Source organism: Capra hircus, chromosome 8 (assembly GCF_001704415.2).
Source record: "Capra hircus breed San Clemente chromosome 8, ASM170441v1, whole genome shotgun sequence".
NCBI classification, from domain to species: domain Eukaryota; kingdom Metazoa; phylum Chordata; class Mammalia; order Artiodactyla; family Bovidae; genus Capra; species Capra hircus.
This window is the reverse complement of record NC_030815.1, coordinates 69,367,048-69,386,656: the sequence shown is the minus strand read 5'-3', so window position 1 is coordinate 69,386,656 and position 19,609 is coordinate 69,367,048. Positions and strand designations below refer to the sequence as shown.

Below are 19,609 nucleotides of genomic sequence, written 5' to 3'. Positions count from 1 at the left end.
GGCTCCATTAAAAAATAAGTTAATCATTTTAAAGTGAGCATGTTACACTATCTGAGGTTCCTTCTAAAGTGAAAGTGAAAGTCGCTCACTCATGTCTGACTCTTTGCAACCCCATGGACTTGACAGTCCACGGAATTCTCCAGGCCAGAATACTGGAGTGGGTAGCCTTTCCCTTCTCTAGGGGATCTTCCCAACCCAGGGATCCAACCTAGGTCTCCAGCATTGCAGGCAGATTCTTCACCAGCTGAGCCACAAGGGAAGTCCAAGACTACTGGAGTGGGTAGCCTATCCCTTTGTCAGCGGATCTTCCTGACCCAGGAATCAAACTGGGGTCTCCTGCATTGCAGGCAGAATCTTTACCAACTAAAACCCCTCTCCAAATGTAAGGTGGACCAGTAAAAGGAAGCTTTCTGTTAGTGAGACATCATCGCCACCTTGTGTTCAACAGTTTTCATTACACCTTCCTTACTGCAAAAGATGACACAGGATTCAACAGCTACAGAATATAGCTTTATTTATAGAATCTTACAAATAAAAACATTTACAGTCCACATAACTTAAGTTTATTTTCTAATTTATCTTCATAACACCTGAGTCATTTAAAAAAATACTGTGATGGAACTGCAGAACTGTAAAATAAAATATGAATAATAAAAGCTAACCTCTCTCTTTTGCAAAAATCAGACAACCTTTTGTTTCTTTCAAAGCAGATTTCCCACATATTGCTATCTCCATATTACCATGTGGAAGAGGATTTACTAGAAACAGGTCTTAGGATACCATAAAAGAGAAGCTTTCTTTTTAAAACCCAGGGTGAAGGACCAGTGAAAGGGAGACCTAAGTTGACACGAGACACAAAAACCCTTGGAGGCAAGCACAGAAGGAGACCTCCAAGCCAGGGGAGGGTGAAAGCAGCAGACGCCCTCCTCTGGAGTCACGGCTCCTGCACGTTCCACACACTTTCTTGGTTATCCTTGGAGAAAGGTGGGCCACAGAGGGAGACAGGCTGAAGACGCTAATGCCAGATGTGAAAGAAGTCCTCAGAACTTGCTACTCCTCAGACTTCTAATGTGTACAAACGCTTGACACAGCAAACCCAACACTTCAAAAAGAAACTGCCACGTTTTCGATTCATGAGGCAAATCCGTTGCACAATTTCAGTGTCTCTACCCCTTCTAAGCTCCAACTGGGACTGGCCTCTGGACCAATTACAGTTTGAAAACAACTCCCCTTTGAAGAAGGTGTCTGTGAAAGCAAAGTCAGTTCTTAATATGGATGTGCACGAGAAGGGAAAACACCCTACTGCTCACATTTTATTTTTTAAATTTGCTCAAGGTTACATTTTTGGGCTCTTTTCCTAAAGCTAGAAACCCACTAACGCTTACTTAGGATTCTACTCCACAGATACCGTGTCTGTAAGGAAGGACAGATCTACAGGGAATGCTAAAATTATCAAGTTAATACTTCGATTTAAATTAAGGGAAGCAAAATCGTCTAAGGTCCTAAGGTTTGAGTGTTATTTCCTGCTAGCTCCTGAAAGCAAGTCTGAGAAAAGTGAAACAGAAGAGACAAGGATTTGTTTCAAAACAGTTAACAGTGACAATAATAATGACAGTATAAAAAGTTAGATTCCAACATTCAAATTGGTTCTTTGGTAAAAACTGGACCGTAATCCTACCAGGAAGTCTGTCCTGACAGTTCATCTAGAATCTTGAAAACTGAGTTTTCTTCCTCCTTCCGCCCATTCTCAAATCTATCCAAGTCAACAGGCAAGATGAGAAAAACTTGTAAAGCATCACCAGCGGTTTTCCTGCTCATGTTCAAGAATAGTTCCGGTTTGAGGGATGTTTCCCAAAGGAAAAAAGAAAAAGAAAAAAACCCAGAGTCGATGCTTTCAATTACTGTAGAGTGGAAAAGCTTTCCTGTCAGAACAGAAATGTGCTCGGGTGGTGGCGACGGACCAGCGCTGGTCAGCCACGCGCACAGGTCGGTCTGCGAGCACAGCCTCTGGGCTGCAACCGCGGCACCACTGAGGAAGGCTTCTGGAGAGGTCGGCTCCCCAGAGTGGCTGAGGAATCTCGCGTTATCAATATGATAATAATACAGCAATTCACCTAGTGAACCTGGAGACTAGCTCCCCTCACAGCCGGAGCTCTGTGGAGAGGGCTCCACAGGGCAAGCAGGTGACCTACGGTCTCCCACACACATGAGTCTATCAATTCATTTTCTGAAGAGAGTTACTAGCATAATTCATATTCAGTTCCATACAGGATTCGCCCTTTCTGGTGTGGGGTGAGGGCGGAGGGGGGACCCAGCTGGTTGCCGCAGGAACTCCTGGGCCCCCTATTCTGTGAACACCAAGGATGCTCCCCTCCCAGCTCAGAGTTCTATCGCGTGTACTGTTACTGGTGGCATTACTGAGTCCTCAATGTTGCCTGCCCTGACTGCGCCTCTGATTACCCTTGTCAAGAAGACCCCAAGCGGCACTCCAGTGCTGAAAGTCAACTTGTCACTTGGCAGCACGAGTTGTTGTCCAGGGAGGTGAATTTGTGCGGTCTCCCCTCCAACACGGGTGTCGTCACTGTGCTTAGAGTGTGCTGCCGGCGAGGCAGTGGAAATGTCTCTCAGGAGATGGGGGTGGGGGCTGAGGCGTGGGAATTGTAACAAACCCATTAGATTTCTCAGAGGTCTCTTCTCTGCCCTCCCGTGTCCGCCAGTGTTCATCTGAAAGGAGGGGAGGTTCAGGCAACACAAACTACTAGCTGCTCACCTGGACAACCACAAAACACCAGGTGCAGAACCAATTTTGGCCCAGGGTCCCAGTGGGAGTAAGTGACCATCCTGACAAGACACACTCCCCTCGCCCACACACAAGGATCCTTGCCTCTCCTCCAGCCCTACTCATCTGACTCCAGCTTTGACTTCTCTTTGACAGAACAGGCAACCGAACAGACTTTGAAAATATAAGAGAGATTCCTGTCCTTTGTACTTTTGCTGTAAAAGAAACAGGCAAATTCACTTAAAAATGGGTCACCCTGAGGCCCAGGAAACACACTGAGATTTTATGAGCCCCAAACTGTAGGTTCACCTCCTACTATTACTCACCAAGCTGTGAGCCATGGCTCTCTTTCTGTGTCACCTGGCCAAGGATTCAGAATGTCTCAGTGCTGGTTGGGAGAGAAAGTGGCCAAGGTAACCAGAGGGAAAAGTTAGGCTTGTCTTTTGAGCTGTGTTGAGAAGAGGAAAGAGACAGAGGCACTACCGAGAGGCTGGTTACCAGGGCAGCTTATTCCTTGGATAGAGCATTTTTAAAACCAGCTGACATTTGAATGTAGGAATAGAGTCTGTGTCACAGTTTTTAATAGAACTGCCTCTTCTGAAGCGCTTCCTGGATGAGGTGTCCTCGGGCAGCCCAGGGCCGGACTGCCAACCCCACTGGCTCCTGGCGGGGCCCTATCCGATCTGGATATGTCCCGAGTACATGGTGAGGACTAGCATGATGCCAAAACCAGTCAAGAGGCCCAGGTTCTGGATGACAAAGGGGATCAAGAAACTGCCCTTGCGTTCATCCTCTTGGCTCACCTCGTTCATCTCAGGGAACTGGGAAAGAAAAGGAGAGAACATGGGAGCTGCAGTTCCTTTCTTCCTGCAGCTCCTTCAAGTGCAAGACAATTCAGTTATATATACTATCGAATAATCATTAATGTTTATTATTACTATATTTTTATGTGAAAATAACACATCATCAGTGTACATGATTATTATAATAACTATTAATATATAATATTTAATCAAGATGCATGCATCCAAGCTCAGTTCCTCAGTCATGTCTGACTCTGTGATCCCATGGACTGTAGCCTGCCATGTCCGTAGGATTCTCCAGGCAAGAATACTGGAATGGGTTGCCATTTCCTTCTCTAAGGGATGTTCCTGACCCAGGGACTGAACCCACGTCTCCTGCATCGACAGGCAGATTCTTTTACTGCTAAGCCACCAGGGTATATAAAAAAATAGGATTGCTTTACAAAGAAAATCAATAGCAGTAACTTCTAGAACTTAAACATTATCACCTTTCTCCAAGGTGGTTGCCACTGCTTTGCAACTATGGAGGTGAAACAAAGTACTATACATATATGTAACCCTGGATGTTTTTAGAGGCTGGTTAAAAATAACCACTCTAATAAAACTGCCACTTGTTTGGGAAACTGTGTAAGGGGCCTGAAAATGGAGCTAAGTATCGCAATGACTCAAGGTCTCCTGCATCTGGCTAGCAAGGCATGCATGCTCAGTCATGTTCGACTCTCTGCGACCCCATGCACTGTAGCTCTACAGGCTCTTCTAGTCATGGGATTTCTGAGGCAAGAATACTGGAGTGGGTTGCCATTTCCTTCTCCAGGGGATCTTCCTGACCCAAGGATTGAACAAAAAATGTCCTAACCCATTGGCTGAGGATGGACCGTGGTGGTCAGTACTCTCATCATCTCATCAAAAATACTACTTTTCAGGACTTCCCTGGTAGTCTAATGGTTAAGAATCTGTCTCCCAGTACAGGGGACATGGGTTCCAGCCCTGGAAGGGGAAGATCCCACATGCGTTGGAGCAACTAAGCCTGTGCTTCACAATTAATGAGTCTGTGAACCCTAGAGCCTGTGCTCCACAACAAGTGAAGCAATGAGAAGCCCATGAACTGCAAGGAAGAGTAGCCTCAGCTCGCCACAACTAGAGAGAGCCTGCATGTAGCAATGAAGACCCAGTGGGGCCAAAAATAAACAAACACATGATTTTTTTAAAATAATACATTCCAAAAAAATAAATAAATAAATAATACATTCCAAGGATACAGAACATAATGCATTCAAACACACCAAAGAACATGTCATGCCCTTAAGGAAAGAAATCAACTGCGTTAGAGAAAAAGATGCAACGAATCAGATATTAAACTAGCAAACTCAAACAAACGTTAGTGGGCACAGTACAACGTACACTTTCAGACAGACACTGCTAATAACGTAAAGGAAGGTTAAGCTTTTTTAGAAAGCAACCTGGCAATATATATTAAAACCTCAAACTAATGCAGCCTTTCTGAGCCAGTGATTCTTGTTCTGGATCAAGTACATTCTCTCACCAAATAATACCAGCAGTGGAGATGATGCCTTTTTTGGTTTTGTTTTGGTGTGCCACGCTGGATCTTAGTCCCCCAAACAGGGATCATACCCACACCCCTTGACGTGGAAGTGCGGCACTCTAACCACTGGACTGACAGGGAATTCCCTGAAAAGGATGCCTTTAAAGAATATACAGCATGAAAAACGTCTAGGATGTATTAAGTGAAAAAAGAAACTAGGATACAGAAGTGTATATTCAGTGTGACTAGTTGTTTAAAAACAAACATGCAAAAATAAATAAATAAATAAAATAAAAAATAAAAACAAACATGCTGCATTGTGAAGAAATGAGAAATAAATCCAAGTGGTGGTATTCTGAGGGAGAATAATTATGGGTAATTTTCTTTCCTTCCCTCCCTTCCTGCCTCCTTCTTTCTATTTATCTATGAATATCTAAAAGATACTTAGGTAAGGGCCCTGGAGTTGAGATAGATCATTTTCTTCAGTGACATATGCCCAAGGAACATAGGCTTTTTATCCTTTAAAAATCTAATATCCCTTTAAAAAAAGCATTGTATACTTTAAATAGGTAAATGGTGTGGTATACAAATTTGGACTTCTCACATGGCTGAGTGGTAGAGAATCCACCTGCCTATGCAGGAGACATATGAGATCTGGGTTTGATCCCTGGGTTGGCAAGACCTCCTGGAGGAGGGCACGGCAACCCACTCCAGTATTCTTGCCTAGAAAATCCCATGGACAGAAGAGCCTGGCAGGCTACTAGTCCATAGGGTCGCAAAGAGTTGGACACGACTGAAGAGACTTAGCTCGTGTGCACACACATGAACTGACTTGTTGATAAAGTTGTTATTAAAAACAAAGTAACTAATGCACCTTAGCTGTCATCCCACTCAATGAACTTAACTTAATAACCTGATCCAGTTTTGCCTACAAGGCATTAAAACTAGGAAAGACTTACCATATCAGCCAGCGAAATATACAAGAACATTCCTCCAGCCAGTGCAAAGATCCAGTTGGCAGAGAAGTGGCTGCCGGCTAAGATGCCGAAGCCCAGGCCCACGTAACAGCAGCAGGCGGAGAGGAAGTTGAAGAAGAGAGCCTGCTGGAGACTCATGCCGGCGTTGAGCAGGATGACAAAGTCTCCTACGGCAGGGAGGACGAGAAGGGAGGGTGTGGACACAAGAGTCATATTAGGTTGTGGGACACACAGCTTGATGAGGACAGACTGCCTAAACGTTGGATGGAGTCTGGGTGAAAATCCTGATAGCCCCAGACTAGAGCTCCTAATGACAGACTAAGGGCCCCTTGACCTCCACACCAAGGATGCTTGCAAGCTTGCATCTATGAGGCTGGCCATGTGCGTCCAGCCTAGAGGCTGAACACAATGCACAGGATTTTCAAAAGAGAAAACCACCTAGCAATGGCTTCATTTCTCTTTTGATTGATGGTGAAATAGAAGAAGCTTCCTTCCTCAAAACTGTAATGCATGGTGTTTTTAGGAAACAAAATCAAGATGAGATGTTAGCTCATTTGCGCAAATTCACAAGCCAATAAATAGCAAAGCCAGGATATGACCTTGAATATCTGAGCCTCAAAAAAGTCTAGGCTTTTTACACTTTCCCTCTGATAAAACCAAGGACTTTCCAACTGGCTCATCTCTTTCTTCTACCCACCAGACCTCAAACATGCAGCTCAGCCTTCGGAATATTAATAGGATGTAAGAGATAACCGATACTGAAAACTTAAGTCTAGTGAATGGCATGCCGTAAGTCCTTTTCACCGTATATTTTTTTCTTCCATATTTCTCACAATGAATCAACGAGCTAGGTACCACTATTAATCCCAGTGTAGAAGTGAGGAAACTAAGCCACAGGTTATAGGACTAAAGGGAAACAAACATGCTGGTTAAAAACTCCATCATTTCCAATGATCAATTTTTTGGGTTTTTTGGCCATACTGTGTGACACGCAGCACCTTAGTTCCTTGACCAGGGATCAAACCTGTGCCCCGTACAGTGGAAGTGCAGAGTCTTAATCACTGGACCTCCAAGAACATCCTTATCCAATGATCGATTTTCAGTGACTGATTTGGCTGTTGAGAATCAGTGGTTTGATTTCACATAGCACATAGAATGTGTTCACTGAACATGGTCTGTGTTCTGAAGGGCTGTGGGGAGGCAACACAATGGACCAGGCTGGGGTGGGGGCAGTGCCCAGGCCCCTACCAAGCTCATGTGGGAACTCCTCACACAGGATGGCCACTGACGTGCTGATTCCCTGGAAGACGGACACAGTGAAGGAGGCGCCGATAGCCAGGCCATCGATGAAGTTGTGGAGACCGTCGCTCAGGGTGATCATCCAGGCCAGAGTGCCGATGTCTGAGTAACGTACGCCTTTCAGCCAGTGGCAAGCGCTCTGGGAAGCCTGCAGGTCCTGCCGGGAAGCCCGACCCCAAGGCCCCCAGGTCAAAGGGTGGATGACAGACCTTCACGGCAGGCCTGAGTCATCAAGGCTGTTACCGTGCAAGCCCTTCCCACCTCCCAATCCCCACCTGCATCCCCCAGCAGAGGACGGCCTGCTGACCTGGACGGACAGGGAGCCCACGATGACCTTCTCGTCCACCACAGGGGTCTTCCCGTCCAGCTCCCCGCTGCAGTGCTGAGGAATCATATGATCCAGATCCCCATTCTGCAGCTTCTCTGTCACCCCCTCTTCCTGGTCCTTCTGGGAGGGGAGCGTCTCAGAGGTATAATGGCTGTGTCCGTGATGATGCTGGAGGCACCATGCAGAGGGGGTCAAACCAGAGCAACGCTCACCAAAACCATCCACCCAGCACGGGCCACGAGCACCGGGAGGACCTCACTCCCACTGCCTGGGAAACCATGAGCAGGCAATGGAGAGACAGAAGCTGAGGGCAAGGTAATGGAGAAAGCTGAAAGGGGCGGGGTGGGGCGTGGGGATGGCTTGAGATGGATCTCAGAGCAGTGACTGAGGGGCCAGTGCTTATTCCTGGCAGGAGGCACAGCACAGGTGCTTAGGGAGGCTCTTCACAACGGCTGACTGTATACCATTCAGCAACTGTTTAGGGGGAAACTAGGAGCCAGGCACCAAAGGCAACTTCTGGGAACTACACCATAAAAACTGGTCTCACTTCCTTGCGGACATACTTCATATATGGTGCCCTTCCTACATCTCCTCAAAGGCTGAAAATCTGTTAAAGAAATAATCTAGAATAAGATTAAAGAGGGCAAGTTGCTGCCTGGGAGGAAGCACACAGGCTAGACCTGGTTTCTGGTTCGCCCTTGCCCCTGCTTGTCCCCTTTCTGAGGTGAGGTGGGTTTTATCTACTCAGGAAGTTTGTGGGTTTGAATCCATGGTGGGAAGATCCAGGTAAGCTCACTGGATCAGCACTGAGGTTAACAGCACGCCTGGGACACATTTCTGAGACAGATGCTCTCCCGAGAGGCACTTCCTTTACCAACAATTATGCCTCACCTCGTTTTTCTGTTTAAGGAGCATCTTCAAGATCTTCTCTGTGAAAAAGAAGAGATAAAAGCCCCCGAACACCACTGCAGACTTGGAGACGTAATAGTCTTCCATGGGGTTGAAACCGAAAGCCTGTGGACCCAGGAAAACAAAATGAGTTGAACTTCCCTGGTCCCCTCTCCTCTCTTTCACCACCTCCTTGACTCCAAGAAAGGAAGAGACTGGGACAACTACGCCATCTACCTCATCTTTTTCCAGCAAAATCTAACCCTTGATGTTTTCCTCATGTCATGCCACCAGACCTGCTGGGTTTTCTCTAGCTGATTTTCTGACATCAGATCGTCTTCCGAATTTTACTTTCAGCAAGAACTGCCTCAGACAAGGCTGCAGAACATTTAACAACAACCCTGTCTTTACTATCTCCTGGTGCTTTGTAATAAGGGCAGACTCTGCCGGCAAATTCCGTATTTAAGGAGGAGACACTTGTGTTTATTTTTGTTGTTATCTAGTCTCCCTGGATGACCTGCATGTAAACACACAGGGAGATGGCATAATTAAACCTTCTAAAATGGGAAATCCTTTCCCTGATGGAACAGTAAGAATTGCAGCATCTTTCTGACCGCAGACCTCCCAGTGACCACAAAGCCAAGTGAGCAGACAGTATTACTGCATGTATCAACCTGGGGAAGTTTGTTTTGGGTTCTTGAAACTTCACTTATTCTGGCAGGAAAAAAAAAAAAAATCCTTGGGAAAGCAGACAGGAGTAGAAGTTAGGAGAATACTATTCCCAGTGAAGCTCCTAACTTGTGTGCAGCAGGTGGGGGAACTTGAGAAAGTGTCTGCTGATCTGCTCCTCAGTTTTCTGATAGAAAACGGGCCTCATGAGCAAACACCAGCCATCTCATGGATGGGCCCCAGATAAAAGTGGCTATCAGAACCAGGAACTCTGGGTTGCTTAAAAAATAAGTGTTTTTTTCTTTTCTCTTTTAAAGAGACAAAATGCAGTCTCTACTCCCGTATAGTTTTCTAAGAGACATTAAAGGTCAAGTTCTAGAATAGAAATGACTCATTCAGGCCAACTTTCCAAGTGAGTCAAATTAAGGAAAAGTGGAGTGGACAGAGGCAACGAACAGTTCTCCACTAAAAGAACCAGGACATGAGCTCTTGTGCAGGCCGGGTTCTGCATCTGTTAAACAGACCAAACAGGCCTTGTTTCCTACACATCGCAGAAGCGATCTGAGGATCAACTCAGGAAACACAAAACCACAGCGTGGAAAACGAAGTGCTACAGGAGCGCAGGGCATCATCTTTCTGCTTCACCTCTGGCTGGTCCAGGCCTGTCAGACCACCCACAGTGAAGCACCTCATGCTTGCTTTCTGCATCAGTGGGTCTACAAGGAGACCACACGGCATCAGAAACTCCTCCTTGGCCCTGCTAAACCTTACAAGCACAGGGCTCCTCCTCTGCCATGGAGGGTGTCCTGGTTAGCCCAGGTGAAGGGGCAGTGGGACCGTCCACAAGTGTGAGGCCAGATTGCTGGGTTCAGCTTACTTTCTGATGCAAAAGACAGAGGGTCTTTAGAAGTATATGCCCTACTGAGAACTAATCTTTTTTCACTGAGACCTATTGATTCTGGTTTTAGAAATCCTTTGATTTCCAAAGCTCCAAACTGGGGGCCATCATGTGACCTAATTCCACTATCTCTTTTCACCCAGTAGGTAGCAAGCACCAGGTGATTTATGAACATGAACTCATAGACCCCTCATGACCTCATCCTGAGGTCCAGCCTATTATTTTCCCCCTTTTCTGCATGGGGAAACTACAGCAGAGAGGGGTTAGGTGACCTCCCCTAGTGCACAAGTGGAGCTGGGGTCTGTACCAGCTCTCAGACCTACTCCTTGCTCAAACCGCCTCTCCCTGCTCGTGTCTGCATCCCGTCTTCACTTTCCAAAAGGAGTGATCTCGCTACACCATCCGTGGAGATGGGGGGGGGGTCCTCCCACTGCACCCCGCAGTCCCCCAGGAGGCGGCGTGCTCCCGAGAGGGCCCTGGCTCGTCATACCTCAGGGATGAGCTGGAAGAGGGCGTTGGAGTAGAGGGTTCCAATCGCCAGAGCTATGAAGTAGAGCAGGAGCCTCTTGTAAAAAGTCTTCTTCATGAAGGGCACAACGCTGGCCCCCAGGAGGGAGCAGAGGGAGATGACGGTCACGCAGAGGAGACCATATCCCCAAACTGCCATGGAGTAGGGGAGCCAGCCCCACCCGGGACAGAGACGAGGGCCAACGCCCCAGGGTATGGCAGCCACCATTGAGGGAAGGCAGGTGGTGGTGGGGGGGGAGGGAGTGGTCAGGAGGCGTTTGGTTGACAGATATTAACAAGGAGACAAAAGAGAAGAATCAGAGAGAGACAAGCAGGGAGGGAGAGAGAAACAGAACATTTGTTAGTGATTCAAGTCTGATGAAATTTCCTTCAATCAAGTTCAGGAGAAATGGGGGAGGAGCTTGAGGTGGTCTTGGAATGCTGTTTCTCTCCTGCCCCTGTTGCCTGGTGACTGAGTCCCACCTGCCTGCTGCTGTGCCTGGCGAGGCAGCTGCCGTCTTGGCCGAAGTGTCCCCACCTGCCTGCTGCTGTGCCTGGCGGGGCAGCTGCCGTCTTAGCCGAAGTGTCCACACCTGCCTGCTGCTGTGCCTGGCGGGGCAGTTGCCGTCTTAGCCGAAGTGTCCCCAGGCCAGGCCAGGCCAGAGGCTGCCTGGCGGACTTTGGACTCAAGGGCTGTCCAAGAGAGGAAATGAGAGCCCGGGAAGAGACTGTTGTGCTGCATGTGTTTGCACGTCTGCCCACGCTGCAGGCACATGGACACTCCTCGCACCTGGTCTGCACTGCACAGGACGCAACCAGGTCAGAAGTGCAGGGCAGAAAGGATAAACAAGGCCCGATGCCCGAAGAATTCACTCTCTTAACAGCCCAGGTTTTCTTGCCATTTTTTCCCTATGTTTTTTGCTTGTTTTTTCTTTTGGCCGCATAGCTTGTGTGATCTTAGTTCCCCAACAGGGGACTGAACCCAGGCCACAGCAGTGAAAGCCCGGAGCCCTAACCACTAGACACCAGAGAACTCCCTCAGGTTTTGTTTGTTTCCATTTGCTTTGAGAGGGCTACAGCATAGAGAACAGAGTTCCAAGATCACGCCACCAAAAAATATTTCCTCTTCCATTTCTCAGGGTCACATACTCCAGGCAGGACAAAACCGAGCCAGGACGAGGCCTCCCCTGTGAGTCCAGGGGTAGAGTATGCACCATTACTGTATTTCTATTCAATAGGCAACACAGCATGTCATTTCTGATCTTGAAAAAAAAATTAATAAATTTAATTTCCAGAGCTGGAAAAAAAATAGCCCAAGATGAGGCCTGCCCTGAGAAGTGCTTGCTAGATTCAGGTGCAATTCTGACATAGCATCAAGATGGTTCATGTTAAACCAAATTTCTTCTCTTATCATGAAGCAGGAACAGTAAGGCAAGGCCAGCATCCCATAGAGGTTGTTTTTTTTTGGTTGCTAGTACAGCATATAGGATCTAATTCCATGACCAGGAACTGAACCCAGGCCCCCTGCATTGGGAACTCGGAGTCTTAGCCACTGGACCACCAGGGAAATCCCCATGAAGTCTTCTGATTGGGAAAGGCGGGCAGCTGCCTATGGAAGGCAAAGCCAACATTCTCAAAGTGGAGGTGGGGGGGCACATGTCACCCACTGCCCCACTGCACGTCCTTGCCCGAGTTGACAGGTGGGCAGACTGTCACCTTGGGCCTTTTTTTTTTTAAGCTCCTCAGTGGTGACAATTAAAGAACAAAATTAACGAGTATTTCAAAACAGTCAAGTCAGGGCGCCAGGAAGTCATTCCTGTCAGGAAGAAGTCAAGATGCAAGGTGTGAAGGGCTGCAGGTCACTTTCGCTTGATTCCGTGTTTGGCTCTGTGTCCTGCAGATTGTTTTTGTTTAGTCCTAAGTAATGGCTCTTCTGTAACCCCATGGACTGCGGCCTACCAGGTTCCTCTGTCTATGGGATTTCCCAGGCAAGAATACTGGAGTGGGTTGCCATCTCCTCCTCCAGAGGATCTTCTCGACCCAGCAACTGAACCCGTGTCTTCTGCATTGACAGGTGGATTCTTTACCACTGAGCCACCAGGGAAGCCCATACTGTGTGGCTTAGGGCCTGCTTAAAAAAAAGGATCTTTTAAAGCCAGTTCCACTTTCCAGTTGGTAACCTCTTTCCTTCCACCTCATTCCAGGTAGATCATCTCTTGGTGGCCACACCTGAGTACTGCCAGGGCCTCTACTTAGAATGGCAGGGGTCAGGAGGACCAAGGGTAGGGGCAGCCACCACTGACCACTTTCCTTTCAAGCTCTGCCAACAGGGCTTAGGAAAGGCACTGACTGGGGAAGGAGGCTATAGATCCCCAGCACGGTGATGGTGTGGTGGTGGTGATGCGGGTGAGTGCTAACAGCCTTGCATCTGACAACCCCTGAAAAGGCCAGAGGCCGACCTGGGTGCCCCAGGAGTGACAGGAGGCCCTGGAGATTCAGAGGCAGAAGTCATTCGGGTCCCTTGACTAGAAGAAGACGTCAATGTTTCAGGTGGTGGCTGTCAGGGGTCTTGGAGCACAGGTTGGGGCAGGGACGCCCCGGGGAGAGAGGACGCGCACGCTTCCGTTCTACTGCACCTCTGGGATGAGCTGGAAGAGCGCGTTAGAAAGCAGCGTTCCAATGGACAGGGCGATGAAGTAAGTGAGCACACGGCTGAAAAATGCTCTCTCCGTGCAGGGCAGGACGAGGACTCCCAGGAGAGAGGCCAGGTTAATCAGTGAGACACTGAGAAAACCAAAGCCCCACACTGTGGAGGAACAAGAACAGACGAGGGCCGCCATTACTGTGGGCGGGGGTGCTCTTGCTGCTGGGGGTGCGTGCAACCCCCCATTCTGAACTCAGCCACAACCAGGGCAGACGGAGTTCCACCAGCCCATCAGTAAATGCTTGCCAAGTGTCTCTTGCTGGGTGCTGTGAAGAAGCCTGAAAACATACACCAAAGTTGCTATCCAAAGCAGCTTACCTTTCAGATGGAGGGGCAGGTGAACCCATGAAAAGCTAAAGACCACAGGAGTTAAATAATGACGTGGGGCAGGACACAGGTGGCATGTGCCAGGTACCAAATGCTGGCAGCTCACACCAGCAGGACAGGATTGCAGGAGCTCCATCCAGGCCCAAGGGAGCCACGTGCACACACGTGAACCACTGTGGCTGGAGCAGAGGTCCAGGCAGAGGAGGAGGGTAGGTGGATGAAGGGGGACGAGGGCAGACTGTGAAAGGCCTTAAATGCTAAACTCAAAAAACCAAGGCATTGGCCCCCTGGTAGTTTAATGAAAACTGAAAGGGAAAAGTGGTCCAAAAGCCTCACCCTGACTGCTCACCAGCCACACTGCCCAGCCTGGTGACATGCTGGACTGGTCTCGTGAGCATGGGAGATATCAGTTTAGACATTACTTCAGTTCACCCCTCCTGATGATGATAAGAGGAAGATAACCGGTTAATCATTCAGCGAGCTGCTCTATCTGATCAGCTGTCTCTGTGCTGACAAGCATGGACACCAGGCCCTGCCTCCCCGTCCCGGCTCACCTTCCACCGAGCTGGGCCTCCCCTCTTCCGTCTGCTCGTTCTCCTCATTCTCCTGGTTCTCGGAGGAGCAGGCCCTGGAGTCCAGCTGCTGGAGGATGGTGGGGCAGAACTCCTGGAACTCACGCTCCCCGATCTGCGACTGGTGGCTGAGGTTGTGGGCAGCAAAGAGTTCTCCAGAACTGAAGCACTGAAACCAAGAGGGAGGGGCAGAAAGCCTCTTAGGACCCAAGGTCACATCTTGCCCCTGAGGAGCCCTCCAAGATGAAGAATAGAAGACGGACCTGTCTAACTTTCATGGAATCTGCAGGCTAATTTCCAAGGATGAGAGCAAAGTAGTCCCTAAACTTAAAACACTGATAAGTAATCTTAAGAGATTACTTATACTTAAGAGATGGCCACCCAGACATGCCTTCCACACGCCCATCTATGAATGGCTACCCAGAAGTTCTGGCAACAAGTGAATTCCAATCATTATGACCAGGGTGTGGCTGCTGGAAAACATGCCTCTGTGCATACCTGAAGATTTCTCCCAGATACCCAATCTGGCTCCACATCATAATAGCCTTGGGAGCTGTTATAGTAAAATGCAGATTTCAGATGCTTCTCCAGAGCCACTGAGCACAGGTGTCTACGGGAACAGGGGTCTCCTGGGCCATGTGCAGTAATGTCTGCAGCCTAAAGAATGTGCTGGCAGAGACTGGGGAAGGGTGGAGGGGTACCTGAAGATTCAGGGTCTGCCAGGGAGAGGCGTGGGCTGCCCAGTGGGCTTGGGCTCTCAGTTCCCTGGGAGGCATCAGCTAAGTGGTTCTCACATACCATTCCCCTGAAACACTGCCATTTTACTTCTAATTAGACACTCACACGTCAGTCTTTCACTGAGTATGGTTTTACGTGGGTCTGTGTCTAATGAGCCAGCCCTCTGGGAGGGCTGATGGAGGGTTTCCTGGGTCTACAAAGCTGGGGGCTGGACCTGGTGACCCCCAAAATCCTTGTGCTGCACCAGAAGGCCGCTGGGGTCAGGCTGCAAGAGCCCCAATCCAGGGCAGGCTCCCCTCTGACTCAGAGGTACACCGTACCCTCATGGTTCCACATCTACGCCACATGGTCCCCCACTTCTGGCCACCTGACCTCTCTGAACTCTGCTCTCCTTCAAGGTGAAGCTCCAGAACACCCCACCTACAGAGCTTCCTTGACCAGTGAGCCCATACTCACCCACTCCTGTCATTTCTGAATCTGAAAATGACTCTCCAACCCACAGCCTCTTAACACTTCATCTAAGTATCAGCTAACTCTGTCTTTGGTTGGTTGAGCTCCCCATCTGAACGGTAAACTCCCTGAAGATGACTCATTTTTTCTGTCTTTCTCACAACACTCAGCACAGGGAACAGAGGACATGTATGAAGACATTGCAGGGTGACTTATATTTGGCTGCCACACGCGGCCTCAGACTCTGATTAGCCAAGATGACATGGAAGACAGAAGAGAGAATCAGAAGCTAAAACACCTGAGTCTTAATCCCGGTCCCTGCTGTATCCCAGTATATTGTTGTTGCTTAGTTACTCAGTAGTGTTCCACTCTTTGCAACCCCATGGACTGTAGCCTGCCAGGCTCCTCTGTCCATGGATTTTCCAGGCAAGAATACTGGAGTGGGTTGCCATTTCCTTCTCCAGGGTATTGTCCCAACCCAGGGATTGAACCTGCATCTCCTGCATTGGCAGGTGGATTCTCTACTGTCTATGTCACCACGGAAGCCCATCTCTCAGCTCAGTTCAGTTCAGTCGCTCAGTCATGTCCGACTCTTTGTGACCCCATGGATCGCGGCACGCCAGGCCTCCCTGTCTATCACCAACTCCCGGAGTTCACTCAGACTCATGTCCAACGAGTCAGTGATGCCATCCAGCCTTCTCATCCTCTGTCATTCCCTTCTCCTCCTGCCCCCAATCCCTCCCAGCATCAGAGTCTTTTCCAATGAGTCAACTCTTCGCATTAGGAGGCCAAAGTACTGGAGCTTCAGCTTTAGCATCATTCCTTCCAGAGAAATCCCAGGGCTGATCTCCTTCAGAATGGACTGGCTGGATCTCCGTGCAGTCCAAGGGACTCTCAAGAGTCTTCTCCAACACCACAATTCAAAAGCATCAATTCTTCGGCGCTCAGCCTTCTTCACAGTCCAACTCTCACATCCATACATGACCACAGGAAAAACCATAGCCTTGACTAGACGGACCTTTGTTGGCAAAGTAATGTCTCTGCTTTTGAATATACTATCTAGGTTGGTCATAACTTTCCTTCTAAGGAGTAAGCGTCTTTTAATTTCATGGCTGCAGTCACCATCTGCAGTGATTTTGGAGCCCATAAAAATAAAGTCTGACACTGTTTCCACTGTTTCCCCATCTATTTCCCATGAAGTGATGCGACCGGATGCCACGATCTTTGTTTTCTGAATGTTGAGCTTTAAGCCAACTTTTCCACTCTCCTCTTTCACTTTCATCAAGAGGCTTTTTAGTTCCTCTTCACTTTCTGCCATAAGGGTGGTGTCATCTGCATATCTGAGGTTATTGATATTTCTCCCAGCAATCTTGATTCCAGCTTGTGTTTCTTCCAGTCCAGCGTTTCTCATGATGTACTCTGCATGTAAGTTAAATAAGCAGGGTGACAATATACAGTCTTGATGTACTCCTTTTCCTATTTGGAACCAGTCTGTTGTTCCACGTCCAGTTCTAACTGCTGCTTCCTGACCTGCATACAGATTTCTCAAGAGGCAGGTCATGTGGTCTGGTATTCCTATCTCTCTCAGAATTTTCCACAGTTTATTGTGATCCACACAGTAAAAGGCTTTGGCATAGTCAATAAAGATGTTTTCCTGGAACTCTCTTGCTTTTTCCATAATCCAGCAGACGTTGGCAATTTGATCTCTGGTTCCTCTGCCTTTTCTAAAACCAGCTTGAACATCAGGAAGTTCACTGTTCACATATTGCTGAAGCCTGGCTTGGAGAATTTTCAGCATTACTTTACTAGTGTGTGAGATGAGTACAATTGTGCGGTAGTTTGAGCATTCATCTCACTGTATACAGGATATAATAAAGATCTGCCACCTGCACCTGGAGGTACTTTGAGGCTCACCCAGGATGATGGACAAAGGGCTTTGCAAAAACTCTGTTAGAAATACAAGCTGACCCAGGAGTCCCAGCCTAGCAGCAGTTCCAGGAGCTCCCAGTACAGCTTTGTGGCAGGGTCTGGACGGCGGGCAGCCCCTACTGCATAGCTGTCCTGGGCTAAGGGCTTCAGCACAACCATGGAGAAGGTTGTGAGGTGCAGCTGGAGTCTCAGACCAGGTGACTCAGACTGCAGGGCAAAAGTGGCCCCTCTGCTCTGTCATCAAGGCTCACCTGGCCCCCACCTAGACTGTGAACCTTGAAAGGGTAGAGTCAATGCCGGGTGGAGCTGAGGGCCTTACCGTCGAGAGGTTCCTCGGGCCCTGCACAGGCTGGGAGATGTTGCCCCGGCCTACTCCCACGTCCAGGTGGTTGAGCAGGGCCTTCAGCTGCTGAAGGGTAAGGCTGTCACCCTCCCCGTAGCGATGCATAAGGTTTTGCAGAAAAGAGGCTGCACTGATGGTGGGCATCCCCGTGGACTCAGCACGAGCCTCAGAGGCAGCCGTCCATATGCTGAGCAGGGTCAGCAGGAAGTAGCTGGGGAGGGCTGGGCACAGCAGCTTCATGGTGACGGATGAGCCTGCAAGAACGAAGAGCCAGGTGAGAGGCCCACCCTTTCCTTCCATACCAGACCCACAGGGCTGCTCCAGACAGGAGGGTCTCTCCTCAGACTCTGGATCCAGTCAGTACCAAAGCTGACCCTTCACCCCTCCTCTAAGTCTCTGCCTAACTTTTGAGAACCGTCCTTCTTTTGTAACAGAAAATAAAAACAAATTCAACAGGTCTGACTAAATTTTTAAAAAGTAGGGACTTCCCTTGTGGTCCATGTGGCTAAGACTCCAGGCTTCCAGTGCAGAGGGCCCAGGTTCGATCCCTGGTCAGGAAACTAGGTTCCACATGCCACAACTTAAGAGTTCACACGTCACAACTAAGAGTTTGCATGCTACAACAAAGACTGACGATCTCCGGTGCTATAACCAGGACACAGCACAGTCAAATAATTATATGTAATTTTTTTTTTAAAGGGAAAGAAAAACTATGTGTGTATGTGTGTTTTTTAATTAACTTTTTTTTTGGCTGTGCTGGGTCTTCCTTGCTGCACATTGATTGTCTCTAGTTGCGGCAAGCAGAGGGCTACTCTCTAGTTGCCGTGCGTGGGCTTCTTATGAAGGTGGCTTCTCTTGCTGCAGAGTGCAGGCTCGAGGGCGCAGGCTCAGTAGCTGTGGTGCACAGTTTACCCACTGCACGTGGAATCTTCCCAGACCTGGGAGGGAACCCAGGTCCCCTGCGCTGGCAGGTGAACGCTGCTAGTGGACCACCAGGCAAGTCATGTGGTTATGTTTTTCTTTTAAAGTCTGTATCTTTTTAGAGATACTGAGATTATCCTGGATTAAGTATTTTACTTGGGATTTGCTTCATAATAACAAAGGAGGGAATATTTGCATTAGAGTACAGATGAGATAAGATTAGGCATGAGTTGACAACTAGGCATGAGTTGGAACTAAGTGATGAGAATCCATTATACTACTCTCTCTACTTTTGTATATGTTTGAAATTCTTCAAAGGAAAAATCTAAAAAAAAAAAAAAAAAAAAAAGGAAAGGTGGGGGGGCAGCAGACTGGGGAAAATATACACCATCAAACATGCCAGAGTTATTTCTATACTACTTAAATTAGGGAACCAATATGAAAACGACTAGTCTTGGAGTTCCCTGGTGGTCCAGTGGTTAAGAATCCTCCTGCCAAGGCAGGGGACATGGATTTTTGATCCCTGGTCCGGGAAGATTCCACATGCCTCAAGGCAACTAAGCTGGTGATTCACAACTACTGAAGCCTGCATGCCCTAGAGCCCATGCTCTGCAACAAGAGAAGCCACCACACCACAACTAGAGCGTAATCTCCACTCGATCCCAACTAGAGAAAGCCGCAAGAAGACCCAGTACAGCCGATTAAGAACAAAAACCAAAAAAACCCCAAAACTTGGTCTCCCTGGTTTAATATAAATTTAAAAGATGGAGGGTGCTACTTTGCTACTTATTAAGATAGCAAAACATTTTTTTAAAAAGATATAAAATCAAATGTTAGTGAGGTTAAACAACCACTTCTACTGCTATCTAAATGACTCTGGAAAAGTTATATGATAATAAATGTATCTCAATCCTTTAATAATTCTACTTCTTCT

General features: G+C 48.1%; 1 protein-coding gene across 4 annotated transcripts in view; it reads right to left on the bottom strand.

Annotated features, from left to right (window-relative positions):
• Positions 498-19,609, bottom strand: part of SLC39A14 (solute carrier family 39 member 14) — a 50,924-nt gene continuing 31,812 nt past the window's right edge. For 3 of the 4 annotated variants that reach the window (XM_018052295.1, XM_018052294.1, XM_005683993.3), the window contains 8 exons: positions 17,731-18,008; positions 14,277-14,463; positions 10,675-10,844; positions 8,621-8,743; positions 7,709-7,897; positions 7,351-7,558; positions 6,085-6,269; positions 498-3,600 (listed from right to left, as the gene is read on the bottom strand). In XM_018052295.1, the coding sequence (XP_017907784.1) occupies positions 3,454-3,600; positions 6,085-6,269; positions 7,351-7,558; positions 7,709-7,897; positions 8,621-8,743; positions 10,675-10,844; positions 14,277-14,463; positions 17,731-17,994 (1,473 nt within the window). In that variant the 5' untranslated portion in view covers positions 17,995-18,008 and the 3' untranslated portion in view covers positions 498-3,453. Of the gene's footprint in view, positions 3,601-6,084; positions 6,270-7,350; positions 7,559-7,708; positions 7,898-8,620; positions 8,744-10,674; positions 10,845-13,327; positions 13,498-14,276; positions 14,464-17,730; positions 18,009-19,609 lie in introns of all 4 variants that reach the window. The other variant, XM_018052296.1, reaches the window with a different exon arrangement.